General features: G+C 40.1%; 1 protein-coding gene across 1 annotated transcript in view; it reads left to right on the forward strand.

Annotated features, from left to right (window-relative positions):
- Positions 1-20,420, forward strand: part of AOX1 (aldehyde oxidase 1) — a 121,313-nt gene that overhangs the window by 59,531 nt on the left and 41,362 nt on the right. Inside the window, exons 26-33 of the mRNA XM_039217804.1 lie at positions 2,236-2,463; positions 7,175-7,270; positions 11,360-11,488; positions 13,444-13,518; positions 14,280-14,332; positions 15,810-15,924; positions 19,103-19,168; positions 19,281-19,469. Coding sequence (XP_039073735.1) covers positions 2,236-2,463; positions 7,175-7,270; positions 11,360-11,488; positions 13,444-13,518; positions 14,280-14,332; positions 15,810-15,924; positions 19,103-19,168; positions 19,281-19,469 — 951 coding nt within the window. The remainder of the gene's footprint in view (positions 1-2,235; positions 2,464-7,174; positions 7,271-11,359; positions 11,489-13,443; positions 13,519-14,279; positions 14,333-15,809; positions 15,925-19,102; positions 19,169-19,280; positions 19,470-20,420) is intronic.

Here is a 20,420-nt window from a genome sequence, read left to right on the forward strand (position 1 = left end):
GTCTGTGACTCCCTCTCTCTCTGACCCTCCCCTGCTCATGCTCTCTCTCTCTCTCTCTCCTAGAAATAAATAAAACATTAAAAAAAAATTTTTTTTTTTACTTTTAAAAACAGAATAAAATAAATAAATATAGTAAAAAATGAATGTCCCCTTCTTCATTCCATCATCCCTATTAGTCAAGGGCAACCATTGTTAATGGTTCTATGTTTATTGTTCCAGCCCTCTATATTCATATACACATATATAAATAAACATAAACATTGATATATAATATATATGTCCATAAGCAGTAATTTACCAAAATGAGACTATAATAAACATATAATTCTGCACCTTACTTTTTCTACTTGACAATAGGCTATGGCTATCTTCCTGTGTCAGTAGAATAATCCACTTCATTCTTTTTCATAACTGAATAGTCTTATGTAATGTGGACTTACTATAATTTATTTAGCCCCCCCACTATTGATATACATTTATGTTGTCACCCATTGTTGGCTATTAAAATGATGTTGCAAGAAACATCTTGGTGCCCATTTACCAGAATATACATGTATTTTTGCTCTATTGTATATATCTGTAGAATAAATTTATTGAAAACTTTCGAGAGCTCTCCTGTGAAAAGAATGCCCTCTAAAAATATTATTTTGTACAGTACTCTAGAAGGTGCACAGTATATACAGGATGCTAGGCCAGAGAGAGGCAGTCACTGGCAATTGAGATAATCAATAACACTTTTCTCCCCCTCACACATTTCAAGTAGACCCCAGCCTACATTTTATGCTTCTTTTTCCTGTTTCCCCAAAATAGTCCATCTGCTCCAGAAAGCACTCTCTTTATAATGTCCTTTGAACCCCTTTGCCACTAAGTCCAACAGAGAGGACCACTGGGTTTGTGATTGTCAGGGTACTTCCCACACACAAGAGAACACCTCCATATTGTACAAGGAAGACAATAGTTATCCTCAGAGAAGTCACATAAAGTATTCTATGGGTGTAAAGGAGGAAGATATCACTTTGGCTTGGAGAGAGGAGAGTCAGGAAGAACTTTCCAGAAAAGATGACACTTAACATAGGCCTTAAAGAATAAGAGGCACAAAAAAATTAGTTAATTAGTTAAAAATAAATTTAAATTAAAAAAAAGAATAACAGGGTTGCCTGAGTGGCTTAGTCGGTTAAGCGACCGACTTTCGCTTAGGTCATGATCTCGCGGTTTGTGGGTTCGAGCCCCGCGTCGGGCTCTGTGCTGACTGCCAGCTCAGAGCCTGGAGCCTCTTTCAGAGTCTGTGTCTCCCTCTCTCTCTGACCCTCCCCTGCTCACGCTGTCTCTCTCTCTCTCTCTCTCCTAGAAATAAATAAAAATATTTAAAAAAAAAAAAAAGAATAACAGGCACAGATAATGAGAAAGTAATCCAGGCAAATGCAGCAACTTGAATAAGGGAAGGCAACCTCTTTGTGGTTCAGTTTCCTTATCTATGTAATGAGGGCAATATGACTCACCACACAGGTTTCCTACAAGAATCAAATGAGTTAGCACTTTGTTTTCATAAAATGAATAGTATTTGTTTCATAAAGTGAATAGTATTTGTTTTCGTAAACTGGATAATATTCTTCCAATGTTACTGCCAATAGTAATAATTCTTTTATTGTTACTATGGTGAAATGAGGATAATGAAAATTTCCTGAGCATATCTCAGCAGGCTCTCCTTCTTTGTCAAGTCTTGCAGGCTTCTAGGACATAGGACACACCTATATTCAAATACATTTTTAGAAAGATTTGACCACACATTCCGAAGACAATCAGAAGGCTTAGGGAAGATCTGCTATTTGTTATTAGCTGCCATGCTATTCCTCTCTATCAGAACAAATTTTCAGTTATGACAATAAATCCTTGCTTTTATTTACAATCTACCAACTCTTCTTCATCCTCTGAATGCTGTAGGAAAAAAGGAATATCTGCTTCTTTCAGCCCCTTCTTCCTACTGCCATTCAGGGGTCAGTTACTACCCCTGCCCTCCACTCTCAGGAGGGAGAAGCCCTGATTGGTACATTGAAGAAGAAATAAGAAATAACCCCCATGATTTTTGTAAAAGTACATGTTGTTCAAAGAAAGAAGATATACCCTGTCTTCTCCCCACCAAAGTTTGTGTTTTAATGGGGAAGCTTTTCAAGTATCGATTTTGCAGTCAGTTTCTATCTTACCATAACTATTGACTCCACTTCTCACCCATTTCAGATTAGGGAGAAAAACATGTACAAAACCATTGATAAAACCATCTACAAACAAGCATTCAGCCCTGAGACCCTTCTAAGATGTTGGAATGAGTGTCTGGACAAGTCTTCCTTTCACAGCAGAAGAATGCAAGTGGAAGAGTTTAATAAGAAGAATTATTGGAAGAAGAAAGGCATTGCAATTATCCCCATGAAGTTTTCTGTTGGCTTTGCTGCAACAAGCTATCACCAGGTAAAGCTTTTATATGTGAGAAATAACCCTCATGTGAGATGCACTGCTACCCCAATCAGCTCTTGCTGACTTTGGGAGAGTGGAGTATGTCCCAGGCACTGAACCCCTCCCTCCCCCAGCATCTGGGAGAAATGTTCAGAACTCTCCTTCTGCAAGCACATTCAACAGTGCAGTAGAAAAATGTCTCGGTGGCAGAAAATGGCATCAGCAAGCCTGAGAACTGCCCCAGTTTAACTGCCAAGACACAGCAGTGACCATGACCACCACCTCATCCAACACTGAATCATCCCTATTCTAAGGTAACAAGAGCCCACAAGGCCCATTGTGCTGAGCTTTCTGTGCCCTGAGGTTATGACTTAAGCAGGAAGGGGGCCTCTCTTGGTCTGTGCCCCAGATACCTCAGTGCTTCTCAGTGCTCCTAAGTCTAGGCAGAGAAGTCACTGCATGCTGCCCTGACCAGCTGGCTGTTTCAGGCTACCTCTCCCAGGAATATGTGTCATATTCCTGATGGGGAAATAGGGAGGTATGGTCCAAAAATCCTTCCAGGTAGATTTGCAAAAGGAAGAGGCAGTTAATTCAGAGGCCCTCTCCAGAAGGTGAGAAGGAAAGGTGGCAAATAGATGCGCCCATTAAATAATACAAGACTAGTACAGACGAATCTTCCCAGCAACCTCAATGGGTCACATACGGGAAAGCTATTTCGAAACTAGGAAATGTTGCTTCCCCATTATTTTCCACCAGAAGCAAAGACTCTGCAACTGAAGAGATCTTATATGCATTAGATCTAAATCTAAAAATACACTAGATCTCCATTGTGTGTATATCACAAAAAGCATTTTTCCACTTAACACTCAACTACTAGCAGCCGCTAGACACACACACATGCACACACCACAAAAGCTGCCCTGTCCAAGGAAATCCTTCTTAGGGAATAAAGAAGTTGCCCCAAACCCTAATCAACAGGAGTCAGGTGGACCTGAGAAATCCTTGCTCTGCCACTTACTAGTGTGTGATATGAAGCAAATTAATTAATCTCTCTGAGCCTCAGCTTCCTCAATTATAAAATAAGAATAATAATCCTTTCTCTTAGGATTGATAAGGATTCAAAAAGCTAATAAATACAAAGCACTCGGCAGGGTTCCTGAAACTCTGTGTAGTGGTTCTAGGCAGCCCACAGCTCTCCCTCAGAAGTTCTCAGGCACACCTCTCAGGTCTGGGGCTCCTTCAGCAGGTAGGATGAGACCCCCTGGCCTCCTGAGTCACACTCCTGTTCAGGCACAGCATGCCCATTCTCTACAGAGGTGCAGGAAAGGTAACTGTCACACCTACGAGCTGGGAGTGACTCACTGCTGGAGCGTAAGAGATTCTAGATATCTGCCTATGTGGTTTTTTCTCTGACACCAAATGTTGTGTTTTTTCTGCTTCAGTTCTCCAATTCTCCAACACCAACTGAGCATGCAACAATTCAATTCAATTCTGACACTAACTAACCAGAGTTAGCACAGACTCCACAGATCAAGGGCTAAGTCCCATAAGACTGCCTCCACTTAACACACCAGTGAAAGAGGGGTGCCCAAGCTACTCACACTTCTGCCCAGGCAACTACAAAATCAGGGAGTTTCCACAACCCACCTCCCTTAGGTTCAGTAATTTGCTAGAACAACTCATAGAACTCAGGAAAGCATTTTACTTACAATTATTACTAGTTTGATACAAAGGATATCAGCCAAGGAGAGAGGGCAAGATGGCGGAGAAGTAAGGAGCTCCGTACCTGCACTCGTGCCCATACATCACACAGAAAAGATCTGAAGCCATTGGAAACCTTACAAAACCAGAGAGATTGGGAGAAAAAGGACGCAGAATCCACTGAGAGAGCCTTCTAACGGCTACCTCAAGAAACAAGCAAGAGTACACAAGGTGGAGAGTCCCAAATATCACTAAAAATAGGAAAATAAAATAACCAAGGTCCCAACAAGAGAGACCAAGAGATACCATTCAAAAAACACTCTCTGAAAGGATAGGCCCTGGAAAGTCAAAGAGTCTTCTTGGATATAGCAGCGCTCATAGAAACAGAGAGCATAAAAGGTCTTTAAAACCAACAAGAGCCGGAATGCTAACTAAAATGACGAAACGAAAGACCTCTCCTCCAGAGAAACTCCAAGAAGAAATGACGGCTAATGAACTGCTCAAAACAGATATCAGCAGCATAACTGAACAAGATTTTAGAATAATAATGGTAAAATTAATAGCTGGGCTTGAAAAAAACATAGGGGACATCAAAGAAACTATGGCTACAGACAGAATGGAAAAAAAAGGATATCAGCCAAGAACAGCCCCATGGAGGAGATGCATAAGGCAAGGTATGGGAGAAGAGGTGTGGGGCTTTTATGCCCTCTCATTCCAGCTTATGGGTGTGTTCACCAACCCAGAAGCCCCCCAAACCCCATCGTTTGAGAGTTTTATGGAAGTTTCATTACATAGGTGCACTTGATTAAATCATTGGCCGTTGTGATTGAACTCAATCTCTAGCTCCTCCCCCTCTCTGAAGGTGAGAGTGGGGAGGGCTGAAAGCTGGAACCCTCTAACCATGTGTTTGGTTTTTCTGGCAACAATTCCCACCCCCCACAAGCTGTCTATGTTTCCCTCGAGAATCATCTGAACAGCAGACAAAAAATAATAAGTTCCCAGGATTTTAGGACCTCTGTGCCAAAAATCAGAGACAAAGACCATATATTTATTTTTTATTATACAACACTTCCACACACCTGTATGGCTGCCCCTCATCTGAACCACAGTCTACTCTCTGCCATCATCCATGGGAGCCAACTTCTCATCTTGACACACACAGAGACACACAAATCCTTAAACCAAGCAATGATGTTAAATCTCTTTTTGAAAGGTCTCCAGTTTCTTCACAGAGTTCCAAATTGATGCACTCTAGAATCACCAGGCTGGGAGTTGAAATGTATTATTTCAGGGTAGCTGATGACTCACAAACCTGGAACACCTACTCTCTAAACTAGGCATTGGGAGCATGGTCAAGAGAGAGTCAAAAGGCCCACATTGATAAACACTATTATTAGCATCTATAAGCCTGGGTGCCCCAAAGCTCCTCCGAGTCATTCTGGACCTCCAGGCATTGCCAGACAGAATAAAGTCTTTATTCCTCCCCCTTCTCCTCCTCCTGCAATGAAACATTTCCACTCATCCAATTCAACAAACATTTATTCAGTCCCTCTGTGATTCAGACTTGCTCCAAGTTCTCAATAGGACACAAACTTGAACTTTTGATTCTCTCACAGAAGAGCTTGTCACCCCCCTATATTCATTTCCTATGGCTGCCATAAGAAAGTACCACAAACTGTGTGGCTTACAACAACAAATTTGTGCTCTCACAGTTCTGGAGGCTTGGAGTTCAAAATCCAGGTGTCAGGAGGGTAATGCTCCTTCCGAAATCTCCAGAGGAGAACTCTTCTTTGCCTCTTCCAGCTTCTGGTAGCTCCTGGTATTCCTCAGCTTGTGGCTGCATTACTCTAATCTCTGCCTCCATCTTTACGTGGCCTTCTTTGCTGTGTGTCTTCACACGGCCTTATATAAGGACACTAGTCATTGAATTTGGAGCCCACCCTAATGCACTATGACCTCATCTTAACTGATTATATCTGCAAAACTGTATTTCCAAATAAGGTTGCATTCGGAAGTTCCAGGTATACAGGAATTTGCAGGGGACATTAACCAACCCCGTTCGCCCTGTAAGAGGAAGTGCAGAGACGCGGGTAACTGATCCTTCCAAGATGGGAATGAGAAGCATATGAGCAAAGCTTTACCAAAACAGACTGTAGGTGTGGGTCTGAAGGCTGGGGAGCAGGCCAGGAAGTGAGACCAGCCTAAGTATGAGCACAGGTCAGGCAGGAGCAGCAGTAAGGCAACGCAGGAAAAGACAATGATGAAACTGGAAAAGTACGAGAGACCAAATCCTAAAAGGCCTCATATTGTAATAAAGAGCTAGGCTTTCCGTTATGGATAACGGGGAATTTTTGCCCAACTTGCCCAGTGGTGAACACTTCTCTTCATGATTCCATTCAGTTGTCTCTTTGGGGAAGTCCTTTCCCATGCTTCTCAAAAGCAGTTGGGTCTGTCCTCCCAGGTCTCCAGAGCCCCTTATGCATGCCCATTATCTCACAAATCATTCTGCATTACAATGACCTGCTTTCCAACCTGTCCCCGCATTACGGTGTGAGCTACTACACTGTTGAGGAAGAACCACATCTTGTTCATCTGTGTATGTCCAGAGCTGAGCACAGGTTGCCACATAACGTGTGTCAAGTACCTAACAAATGTTTAATTAGTTAGCTGAGCAGTCAGCCAGAGATTTTAATCAGGGGAGTGACTTTCAAATAACTGGAACCAATATTCATAACTCCTGAGTATCCAAAGGGGCTCCTATTAAAAACAAGTTCCTGAATAAACCAGGTTCTTTACCAGGTCACCAGATAACTTTTGCACAAAACAGGTTCCTAAATAAACCAGGTTCTTTACCAAGTCACCAGGCGACTTTTGCACAAAACAGAACTAAGCTTCAGAATCTCACCAGGAAATCCTGCCTCTATGACCCTCCCCACTCTGTGAGACTGGTATATCACTACTCATTTTTTAATATTGAACCTCACTAAACTTGAACTGAGCTGTGCCTTTTGGGTTGTTTTACTAGGCAGCTGCGCTTGTTCATATCTACACAGATGGGTCTGTATTGGTCACACATGGAGGCAACGAACTGGGACAAGGTATTCACACCAAAATGCTGCAGGTAAAATCAATAAAATTAAGTCCTTAATCTCTCTCTCTTTCAATTGTTTTTATATTTACTATTTGTTTTCAAATTTTTATTTAAATTGTTGTTAGTTAACATATAGTGTAGTATTTTCAGGAGTAGAATTAAGTGATACATCACTCTCATATAACACCCAGTGCTCAACATGACACGTCTGTAATTGCCCTCCTTAATATCCATCACCCATTTAGCGCACTCCTCCCACCCCATCAACCCTCAGTTTCTTCTCTATCATAGACTGTTTTATAGTTTGTTTCCCTTTATTCCTCTTTTTTTCCCATTCCCATATGTTTATCTGTTTTGTTTCTTAAATTCCAAATATGATGAAATCATATAGTATTTGTCTTTCTCTGACTTATTTCACTTAGCATAATACACTTTAACTCCATCCACATCATTTCAAATGGCAAGATATGTACAATATTCTACATATATATAGAGAGAGAATGTGTATATATATGTATACATATGTATATATACATATATATACACACACACATTCATCTCATCCATTCATCAGTCAATGGACATTTGGGCTCTTCCATAGTTTAGCTATTGTCGATAATGCTGCTGTAAACATCAAGGTTCATGTACCCCTTTGGATCTGTATTTTTATATCCTTTGGATAAATACCTAGTAGTCCAGTTGCTAGATCACAGGGTAGTTCTATTTTTAACTATTTGAGGAAACTCCATACTGTTTTCCAGAGTGACTGCACCAGTTTGCATTCCACCAACAGTGCAAGAGGAATCTGCATCCTTGCCAACACTTTTTTCTTGTGTTGTTAATGTTAGCCATTCTGACAGGTGTGAGGTGTTATCTCATCATGGTTTTGATTTGTGTTTCCCGATGATGACTGATGTTGAGTATCTTTTCATGTGTCTGTTAGCCATTTGGATATCTTCTTTGGTAAATGTCTATTCATGTCTCCTGCCCATTTCTTCACAGGACTATTTGTTTTTTTGGGTGTTGAGTTTGATAAGTTTTTTATAAATTTTGGAAACTAACCCTTTATCAGACATGTCATTTGCAAATATCTCCTCCCATTATGTAGGCTGCCTTTTAGTTTTGTGATTGTTTCCTTTGCTGTGCAGAAGTTTTTTATCTTGATGAAGTCCCAATAGCTCATTTTTGCTTTTGTTTCCCTTGCCTCTGGAGACATGTCTAGTAAGAAGTTGCTATGGTCGAGGTCAAAGAGGTTGCTGCCTATGTTCTCCTCTAGAATTTTGATGGTTTCCTGTCTTACATTTAGGTCTTTCACCCACTTTGAATTTATTTTTGTGTATGGTGTGAAAAATTGGTCCATTTTCATTCTTCTGCATGTTGCTGTCCAGTTTTCTGACACCATTTATTGAAGAGACTGTCTTTTTTCCATTGACTATTCTTTCCTGCTATGGCAAAGATTAGTTTACCATATAGCTGTGGAACCATTTCTGGGTTTTCTTTTATTTTCCACTGATCTATGTGTCTGTTTTTGTGTTGGTACCATACTGCCTTGATGACTACAGCTTTGTAATATAAAGTCTGGAATTGCGATACCCCCAGCTTTGCTTTTCTCTTTCAGGATTTCTTTGTCTATTTAGGGTCTTTTCTGGTTTCATCCACATTTTAGTATTGTTTGTTCTAGCTCTGTGAAAGTTTCTGGTGGTATTTTGATAGGTATTGCATTAAATACGTAGATTGCTTTGTTTAGACATTTTAACATTGTTCTTCCAGTCCATGAGCATGGAATGTTCTTCCATTTCTTTGTGTCCTCCTCAATTTCTTTCATAAGTATTCTATAGTTTTCAGAATACAGATCTTTTACCTCTTTGGTTCGGTTCATTCTTAGGTATCTTATTGGTTCTGGTGCAGTTGTAAATAGGATCAATTCCTTGATTTCTTTTTCTACTGCTTCATTGTTGGTATATAGAAATGCAACAGATTTCTGTACATTAGTTTTATATTCTGTGACTTTGCTGAATTTATGTGTTAGTTGTAGCAGTTTTTTGGAAGAGCCCTATGGGTTTTATATACAGAGTATCATGCTGTCTGCAAATAGTGAAAGTTAGTTGTTAATCTCTCTTTACATTGTTGACATGACTGACATGTCGCACTAATTTTAAGTTTATGATGGCCCCCTGTATTCAAACCCTAAGATCTTGACTATTTGGTTGAAAAAGTTTTTACATATCAAAGAGAATGTCTGAGGTGGCAGAAATCCCATGCATGTACAAATAGTCCTGGAGCTTGGCCAGGCTTTATGGGTGGAAGTGGTTGTTAGTGAAAACACCACTAATGAGCCCCTGGAACACTGTGGTAGGTGTGCCATGCAGCTTACCCAGAGTAGGAGTTTCTTGTTTTTTCTATTTAAGACCAGTATGTATGATTTTTAAAGTTTAAACCAACAATATTAGGTTTCTAATATACTATTGGACAAGTAAGGACAAACATTTCATCAACTGCCATCATGCTATAATTCTTAAAGAAAATCTTAACATACACATACATACACACAGAGTAGGAAGATACAATCTCAAGAGGAAAAAAAGAATAATCCTTTAAATTGAACAAATAAATTGACAAATTTATTATATTATCATGTACACATCTGCAGCTTTTGACTATCCAGCCCCTTAGCTCATTTGGAATACAGCCACTACATTCCATATATTCCTAAAAGGCCCCTCAATTCTGGTACCTTTTAGCCCCATCTCCCGCCTTTCCCCAGCTGCACAGATATAGGTACAGGTGCCATGTCTGGCTAGTCATGCTGCCTGAATCCACTAGCTACAAGGATGGGTCCAGGAAGAAGGCATAGGACCGAGATCCTTTCCTGGGACTGATGTATGGGCCCTGGTAGAAAAGAACTATCATTCCCTTGTAGTTGTTTGGCTCCTATGCTATAGGCCAGAGGTTGTCAGAGGCAATTTTCCTGTGCCACAAAGGAAGTATGTCTAATGTCTACTCTTGGATATAATATAGCCATCAAAGAAAAATAAATATGAAGGGCAGTGAAGGAACCCTGATGAAACCATAAAGACCTAGATACAGATATATGTGACACTGGCCCCATCTGCCCTTCCCAGTTATAGGACACAATAAATTCCCTTTGGCTCTTCATCACCAAGAAATAATAAAATTTTCCTTTTCTTTTTTATCATATTACCTCTTTCTGGGGAAACTTAATTTTACAATAGCATTAGTCTATACAGTGGCACCGGGGGATAGTACATAACTGCAGACATCTGGAGAAAGTGGTTTTGCAAAACCTAAAGGACCACAAAAACCAAAATAATGATTTTTCTCTTCCTTCCTTCCCACTCTTTCTTTTTCTTTTTTTCATTTGTTGTGATTAAATATCTTTCTTTCCACATGTGTCTGCTAGAGAACCTGGAAGAAAAAGAACGGAAAAGAAAATAGTGAACAGCAAATACTAGAGGATTGGAAGCAGGAGGGAGCAAACAGAAGATAAGGGGGGAAATCCAAAGATAAAGTGGGGATGAGGGCAAGAGAGCAGACAGACCGTCAGGGTCATTTCAAATTCATGTGATCCTGATATCAACAGTTTAAGACCAACCTTTGAACCAGTCAGTCCAATCTCTCTCTTCCTGTCACTGCTAACATGTAAAACTCAAAAAAAAAAAAAAAAAAAAAGGAAATACTTAACATCTAAACACTCATTTTGAATGGAAGAACCTCTACGTAATATTGCCAAGAAAACATTTTAAAAATCAGCATGAGGCAGGGCTCCTGGGTGGCTCAGCCAGTTGAGTGTCTGACTCTTGATTTCAGCTCAGGTCATGATCTCAGGGTTATGGGGTAGAATCCCATGTCAGGCTCCAGGCTGAGCACAGAGCCTGCTTAAGATTCTTTCTCTCTCTCCCTCTGACCCTTTCCCCCACACACTCTGTCTCTAAAATTAAATAACCAGCATGAGGCTCTACTAAAAAGGCTTTTAACTTTTATTTTAGGTTTTCAAGGATATCATGGATGTGATAAAAATGGTATTTTTTTCATTTAAAAACTGACTCAGATCTTCATAGAAGACTTTGCTGGACATGAAAATATTTCTTTTTCTCATAGGTGGCCAGCCGTGAATTAAAACTACCCATGTCTTATATGCATGTCTGCGAGACAAGCACGGCCACGGTGCCGAATACAGTTGCTACAGCAGCTTCCATTGGTTCGGATGTCAATGGCAAAGCCGTCCAGGTGCTTCCTGCTGCCTGTCTTTTCCTTTCAGCACTTTTTCCATATTGCTGGTTTTCTTAGCTGGATACAGACACGAGAAATTGCCTTCAGAGAAGTCATTCAAGTCACTAAACATAGGCTTAGGATAGCCAAAATGTCAGGATAGGGTGCCAGTTAGAGTAGGCTAAACTGCGGTGACAAACAGATACACAATACAGTGACTCAAGCACAACAAAAGTCCCTTTCTTACATATATAACAGTCCACAGGGAGTGCCTTGTCATTAGAGTACCCTGAGGTTAATGGCAGTTCCTCCACCTTCAACATGGGGCTTTCAATGTTCCCCTGAGCAGCAGCATGAGGGAAAAAGCATGGAGGTCAGAGCTGGAAGTGATGTGAGTCACTTCCACTGATCATCCAATAGCAGAACCAGTCTCAGGCCATGTCTAGCTGCAGGGGAGGTTGGGGAAATGTAGAGTAGTGAGGCACCACACACCCAGCCACTGTGGAAGAAGGGGAGAATAGATGTTGGTGAACAAGCAGTCTCTGTCCCTGGTAGACACAGAAAGAAGAAACCTGGGTACCAAGTATTGCAGAGCTGGGCATGTTTCCTCTGACGCAAACAAGTACTTGCAGGCAGGTAAGCAGGCAGAACCCCAGCCAAGTAGATATAGCTCAATTAAAGTGTCTACATGAGTGGAATTCTACCACAGCACTCATGCTTATCCTTTGTACTTGTCTTCTAACCAATTATTTTTTTAACTACTAAATTTTCACTTCTTCAGAAAAGACTCTGACTTCAATATTCCTTAATTAAGATATCTGATTGCATGTACTTTTGAAGTAATATCTATTTGTCATGTTTCTGTTAAAAACATTCCGCTTTTTCCATTGGGATGTTGTGAGAGGCATATTGTGAGAACACTGCACTAATGCTACCAAGAGATATCACCTTCAAATCCATCTTTGTGGAGATACTTGTTAGGGGCTAAAATCCAGAGGCTCTTCCCCTCAGAACAACTGTGTGGGAAACTTCAAATTCATAAGACCCAGTTTTCGATAGGATCCAACACAGATAAGAATCACTCAGTGTGTGTGGGAGTTGTCAACCCAAACTAAGATTAACCCATTTTCTAGAGTTTTTGGTTTGGTTAAGGATCAGAAACTTTGCAGATCTAGATTATTATAAAGACAAATTTAGTTATTTTCTCACTTCACACCCAAAGCCAATGCCTTCATTGCAGTAGTTTGATGGTGGATGGATGAACATATGCGAGGATGGACAGAGAATTGAATAATATTTCAGACCCAGAGGGATAATGGCATGTTATTGCTGCAGATTAGAATGCACAGATGAGGGGCGCCTGGGTGGCTTAGTCGGTTAAGCGTCCGACTTTTGCTTAGGTCATGATCTCGCAGTTCGTGGGTTCGAGCCCCGCATCAGGCTCTGTGCTGACTGCCAGCTCAGAGCTTGGAGCCTATTTCAGAGTCTGTGTCTCCCTCTCTCTCTGACCCTCCCCTGCTCACGCTGTCTCTCTCTCTCCTAGAAATAAATAAAAAAATATTTTAAAAAAATAGAATGCACAGATGAGAATGAAAATAAGATGTTTTGTTCCTTTTATTTTAATGGCTAGAGAATACAAAAGAAGATGTAAGTAAAAAAAAAATGCAGAAAAAGAGAAGGAATTAAGAACACAAAACAAATATTCTTAGAAAGGGGACCTGAAAGTAGAAATTCAGCTGAGCCCATATCTTCACAAGAAGTGAACTAGGGAAGTTTAAAAAAAACCTGCAATAACTGATACTCTCCTCAAGGTCAGGAGCTATGTTGTTATTGTCTCTGTGTTCCCAATGTATTAGTATCAAGCACTCCATAAACATTCACGGACCTAATCAATTATCAATTACTATTCTTCCACACAAATCCTAACCACTGGGCTCTTCTCTAATGAGGATTCACTTCTTTACCCTTTCAAGAATGCATGTCAGATCCTTCTGAAACGCCTTGAGCCCATCATTAAGAAAAATCCAGGAGGTACATGGGAGGACTGGGTAAGTGTTCTAATCTGTTTGTTACTAAATGAGAAAGCAATCCTAACCAGTGCTGAGACACGCAGACTGCACAGAGGTAGTTTTTCTCGGAGTGGATTTCTGCAAAAGGGCAGAATTGCAAAAGATTGAGACAGCTGCTTCATGCTGTATACCAGAACTTGTGAGTGAGAGCACACAGGGAACAGCATCACTGAGGGGAAGAACAGAAATATGTCTTATTTACCCTCTGCTTAAATAAGAAGAGGAAAAGACCAAGCTCCCTAAGCCACCAAAATAAATAAATAAATAAATAAATAAATAAATAAATAAATAAATAAATAAAAAGGTGTCTTAAATGGGAAGGAAGAAAACTAAAAGGGCTAATTGCTATTAAACATGTCTCAAAGGAAATGACTCATCGAATCCAACTTTACAACATCCTTTCTCTTATCTCATTGGAACACTTTTCTCACACTTACACACACACTTAACTAGAGTTTTAACACTTAGAAATGAAGCCCCAAAATACCTTGGGAACTAAGCCCCTACATCATGGATGTGCGGCAAAAGTTTATTTGTTTAATTCAGACATTTCAACTCAATCAGAAGGAAATTGTTAATGTACCAGCTGAGGAAAAACAAATATTATGATGTGTTCTATTATTGGTAACAAAACACCAGCAACAATGATCAGATGTCAATTTTGATATAGGGAATACTTTCATTTTCACCTATCGGATGATGTATTTATTTTATTCTGACTAAATATGCCCACTCTTCAGATAGAAGCTGCTTTTGAACAAAGAATCAGTCTTTCAGCCACTGGATACTTCAGGTAAAAATTACAATAATGTCTGGACTTAGCTGAGAAAATATAGGGTAACCCAATTGTTCTGGACTTTAGTCCCCTTATTTGTAAAGTAAGTTTATATTATGTGATCAATGAGGTCCCTTCTCAGCCTAAAATCATATGATTTTATGTAAGCCTTTTAACTATGTCCAAAGAAATATTAAATAATAAAAATACCCTCACTGGGTGAAAAACATTTTTTTAAGGGCACCTAGATGGCTCAGTTGGTTGAGTGTCCGACTTCAGTTCAGGTCATGATCTCACAGTCTATGAGTTCAAGCCCAGCATCAGGTTCTGTGCTAACAGCTGCAAGCCTAGAGCCTGCTTCAGATTCCATCTCCCTTTCTTTCTGCCCCTCCCTCACTTGCACTCTGACTTTCTCTCTCTCTCTCTCTGCCTCTGTCTCTCTCTCTCAAAAATAAATAAACATTAAAAAACATTTTTTAATTTTTTTAAAAACATTTTTTAAATCTTTTTAATGTTTTATTTATTTTTGAGAGAGAGAGAGACAGCGTGAGCAGGGGAGGGTCAGAGAGAGAGGGAGATACAGAATCTGAAGCAGACTCCAGGCTCTGAGCTTGATGTCAGCACAGAGCCCAATGTGGGGCTCGAACCCCCGAACCATGAGATCATGACCCGAGCCAAAGTCACTTAACTGACTGAGCCACCCCATCACCCCTAAAAAACATTTTTAAAAACTGCACATGAGTTCTAAATTTCTGAGTTCAGCTACCCAAGAAGAGAGCAAATCAGCCCTCTAGCTGGGTACATCTTCCATTGTACATTAATGCATTGAATTACATGTCCTCTTTTACCAGCCCTGAATTACCATCAGTTCCCCAATGAGTTTGGTTAACACAGTCTAGGGGGTCCCTTTGGGAATGATGATAAAATCAGCTGAGGTTCTCAATCCACAGAGCTGAAGCTCAAACTCTAAACTGTGAATACAGACACACTGGGAGATCAGACCAAAACAGCCTGTTGGATTCTCTCTTTTTGGCTTCCTAAGTGAAACACAAAGAGTGTCCTCTTTGAACAGAGGCACATGATAGTGCTGCTATAATTAGCTACGTTGCAAATAGAAGTAGCAGTATAAATGAGTTTAAAAAGCAGTTGAGTGGTACCTGGGTGGCTCAGTCAGTTAAGCGACTCTTGATGTCCACCCAGGTCATGATCTCACAGTTCGGGAGATCAAGCCCTGTGTTGGGCCCTGTGCTGACAGCATGGAACCTGCTTAGAATTCTCTCTCTGCCCCTCCCCTGCTTGTGCTTGCTCTCTCTGTCTCTCTTTCTCTCAAAATAAATAAACTTTAAAAAAAAAAACCTTAAAAAGCAGTTGAAATAAATATCAATAAAATGAAATGCTCTCATAAAATTTTAATAACTTTCAAAATGAGTCAATATTGTTTGCAACCCCACCGCCACCGCTGCCCCAAGCTGACAGGCTGTATTTCTTCCATCAGGGGCTACAAGGCCTACATGGACTGGGAGAAGGGAGAAGGAGACCCTTTTCCATACTATGTCTACGGAGCAGCCTGTTCTGAGGTTGAAATTGACTGCCTGACTGGAGCTCACAAGGTAAACCAAATACAACTTTCTTCTTGGTAAATTAAAACAACAACAAAATTGTGTTGTACACGAAATAGACCAGTTTCATTATGTACAACTTGTGCAATAGGAACGGGATTTTTTTTCAATTTCTTCGGAATATCTAGAGATCCAGCCTTATTCTGAGTTTTCACTTAAAAAGAAGTAGTCGAAAGGAATTGCTCCTAACAGTGTTTTGTAGTTGCCGGGGGGGGGGGGGGGGGGGGGGAGTAAAGATAGAAAAGGGGGTCAAAAAGTACAAACTTTCAGTTGTAAAAGAATTAGGTCATAAGGAATAAGTCCAAAATGATGACTATAGTTAATAATACTGTATTGCACATTTGAAAGTTGCTTAGATAGTAGATCCTCAAAGTACTCATCACAAGAAGAAAAAAAGCTTTAACTATGTATGGTGGTAGAAGTTAACTAGACTTATTGTGATGGTTATTTTAAAATATATGCAAATATCAAATTATATTATACACCTGAAACTAATATAATGTTACATGTCAATTATACATCAATAAAAAGCAATTTAATTTTTAAAATATTTTCAAACAGTAGTCAAAAAAAGAATTGTCATGACAGCCGAAAAATGTTTTTTTATTCCATTTCAAACAACAAAGTTGGTTTTCAAAGTTTTTGCAAAAAAAAGAGGGGAGTAGGAGTCTGTTCCTAAAGTAAGTCAATTTATCTAATTTGAAGGAATAGGTAATATAGCAAATTGTCTTCAGTAAACATTTGAGAGCAGATAGCAATATGATGTTTCTCTAAAGTCAGTTATCCCAAAGGTACTACTGTCCCTAACAAAAAAGTCTGGGGGAGAGAAGGGGAGCCTGAAAATAATTCCTGTGCTTGCTACTTAATTGAGCATCCTACGAAAAGCAGGGAATCATATGTAATCAAAAGTTAACAACTCCCACCATAAAAGGTAAACCCATGAATATACCCCAGATCTCATTCTCAGAATAGAGAGATTACAGAAACCTTAGAGAATATAGAATATCCAAAGTATAGTAATTGTTAGGAAATTTACAAAGCGAACCAATGACACATCTAAATTCCATGCACGGATTATTCCAACATCATCTTCAACCATTTTACCTGAAACTAGAAATGATCAGTTTATGTAAAATAAGAAGGAATTTGCAAATATTGACTTGTAAATCTTACCAAAAATGTCTTTTATTGCCCATTGTTGGCAAATTTGTCCATCACTTAAATTTTATATAAATCAGGTAGAAAATGAAGGGATGTCTGGAGAACAGTTGCCATCACATTCCACTCGGGTTCCTCCTTAGGATATATTACGTCCCCATTTTCATTCGAGATCATTGTGAAGAAGTAAACTCATGAAATTAGGATCATAGATTGTTTATATAATTATTTTAAAAGTCTATTTCCTAATGTCCTTCACATTATGGTACACATAGATAATGATAAAATTTGCATGGCACACTTTTGCAAACAAGGAAACCATGGGGGCAGGTGACCAGCCTGAAAATCCTGCCCCAGATCCCTGCAAAAGTCCAAGTGTCAGTGTCTTGACAGACCTGTAACCCATTCAAGACTCCATAGTCAGTGAAAAGCTGTTTTTAGAAATCAACTAGCTTTCTGATCCTCTACCCTGAAGGTGCTACTGTCAGATTTGTTGCTAGCAAATAAAAATACAGGATGCCTGCTTAAAGTTTAATTTCAGATAAAAAGAACAAATAAATGGTATAAATATGTTCACTGCAGTGTTGGGGCCATACTTATTTTATCTGGCAATTCTACCAGAGGGCCTTAGTATAAATCCCTGAAGAAGCAAATCTCATTGGGGGAGGGGTGTCTTCCAGAATTTATGGTGCCAGAACAGTGAAAATTTGGTTGTCCCTATGGCTTCCTTATTACTATTTAAGATCCAGTCATTTTAATATTACTTCAGTAAACCTTAAAATAGTTTATTCCTTGAAGAAGCAAAATTTCTTTTAATTAAAGGGAAATCAGAAAAATTGAATGACAAGCCTACTGCTGGCAGTTATTTGTGGTTGCTGAATCCAAACACCTGCCAATCCCATTAGTACACAACCTTCTCCTCCCGTTGCCTAACATCCCTAATGCAAAATACACCAGTTTTCAAGATAGAAGTAAATTACTGGCCCACCCTAAGGTGTGTTCAACCTCCTGCCCTATCTGTTGAGAATGAATGAAGGCTGGCCCCAATGCCCATAGGAGGTTGTCTGAGAGGTCAACATTTGAGTCAGAAGAGAGCTGCTGATCCAAAGGGCTAGATAGAAAGTAGCCAGGCTAATAAGCCTCAACAGAGAATGATGATATTGTCAGAACAAGCACAGGATGTGAAGGCAGAAGGAAAGCCCAGAGATATTCCTGAGATAGACCACAGGCACCTATGCTTTCTGTGGCTCCTTAAAAACCTGTCTACACATGCCCTGTGCCAAAACATAAGGGCTAAATCATTGTGATGTTTCTCAGGGAAGGAAGTAAATCAGCAAAGCCAAAAGTATTCGCAAGATTTTCCTTCAATATGTTCCAAGATCTTCCAAATCTCTAATTTCATACATGCCACTATGGCTACATGATTTCCTCAGTAAAACGGCAATAATACCATCTACATCAGGGCGCCTGGGTGGCTCAGTCAGTTAAGCATCCGACACGTGATTTCGGCTCAAGTCATGACCTCACTGTTTGTGAGTTCAAGCCCCATGTCAGGCTCTGCACTGACAGCATGGAGTCTTCTTGGGATTCTATCTCCCTTTCTCTCTCTGCCTCTCTCTCAGAAATAAATAAATAAACTTTTTTTTTAAAAAATATACCATCTACATCAAATCATCATGAGGACTAGATGAGCTCATGAATTGTATTAGAACAACAAATCCAGTTTTAGAATCAAATGAATAACCAGGCTCAATTATTTACTAAGTGACACTCAAAGGCACTAACATACCATGGACTTTGGAGTCACTTAAGAGAAGTCAAAACCATGATTACAAAAGATCTTCTATCGTAGCACTAAAATTGAAGAATCTGACAGATTTCTTACCACTTTTAATATTAATGAGGTTCAGTGCAGTGTTAATTAATCAAAAGGAGTCCTGGAGACCATTTAAATAAACCTTCAGATAATCTTTTTAAGTTTTTATGATGAGGTAATTTTAATTTTTGGCAGAAAATCAGAACGGACATCGTCATGGATGCATGTTGCAGCCTAAATCCCGCCATTGATATTGGGCAGGTAGGTGCTAGCCCACTTAGAGGGATGCCACTTCCTGAAAGTCATTGCGGGATAGGTAAAGGCCTTCTAAAAAGCATATGGTATCACAGAGCTTGACATTTTCCCCTTTCAGGTTGAAGGTTCCTTTATTCAGGGAATGGGCCTTTATACTACTGAAGAGCTAAGATATTCCCCAGAAGGTGTTCTGTACTCTCGAGGCCCAGATGAATATAAAATTCCAACCATCACTGATGTCCCAGAGGAGTTCAATGTCTCCTTGTTACCATCATCACAAACTCCACTAACCATCTATTCATCCAAGGTAAGCACCCAAATCTACTGCTATGCAATGCAGGAAGCATGGTAAATGAAAGCAGGTGGCCGTGACAAACTGTATCAGGACCAAATCACAATAGGCTGTTAGAATTTAGAGGTGAATCTTGGGGCGCCTGGGTGGCTTAGTCGGTTAAGCGTCCGGCTTTCGCTTAGGTCACGATCTCGCGGTTCGTGGGTTCGAGCACCGCGTCGGGCTCTGTGCTGACTGCCAGCTCAGAGCCTGGAGCCTGTTTCAGTCTGTGACTCCCTCTCTCTCTGGCCCTCCCCTGCTCATGCTGTCTCTCTCTCTCTCCTAGAAATAAATAAAACATTAAAAAAAAAAATTTAAAAAAAAAAAAGAATTTAGAGGTGAATCACCTAGAGAAAAGTGAGATTCAGAGAGAATAAATGATCTCTGTCCAATGGCCATCCTGGCCCGAGGATTTTATTTATTAATATCCTCTTTCACTGGAAACTCTAAAATTCGGTGAAAAGCTCTGATTTGATAGAATAATATTTTCACTTAAGAACCTCAAGACTAAAATCTTAGGAAGCAGTGGCAGCATGGGAAGAAGCCTGGACTGAGGCCTCGGTGGAGCTGGGTTCTCACCCCAGCCTTACCAGCTGCCTATGATCGTAGATGAATCACTCTCCTCTTGAGAGCCCAGGGTCCTCATCCATACTCAGAAATGGATCTAGAACAGTGGTTTCAAATGGTTCCCAGGGTACATTTGGCAATGTCTGGAGATACATCTGGTTGTCACGAGGGGGTGAGGGGTGTGGAAGGAGGAGACGTCACTGCTCCAGGTAGAGAGGCCAGAGATGCTGCTAAACAGCCTTCAGTGTACAAGACAGCTCCCACAATGAAGAATTAACTGGCCCAAAATGTCAATAGTGTCAGGAGCCAAAGACACAAACCCTTAGTAATTGCTAAAGTCGTGGAACTGCAAATTAAAAT

This window comes from Hyaena hyaena, unplaced genomic scaffold (genome assembly GCF_003009895.1).
Source record: "Hyaena hyaena isolate Hyena2069 unplaced genomic scaffold, ASM300989v1 scaffold_724, whole genome shotgun sequence".
NCBI classification, from domain to species: Eukaryota; Metazoa; Chordata; class Mammalia; order Carnivora; family Hyaenidae; genus Hyaena; species Hyaena hyaena.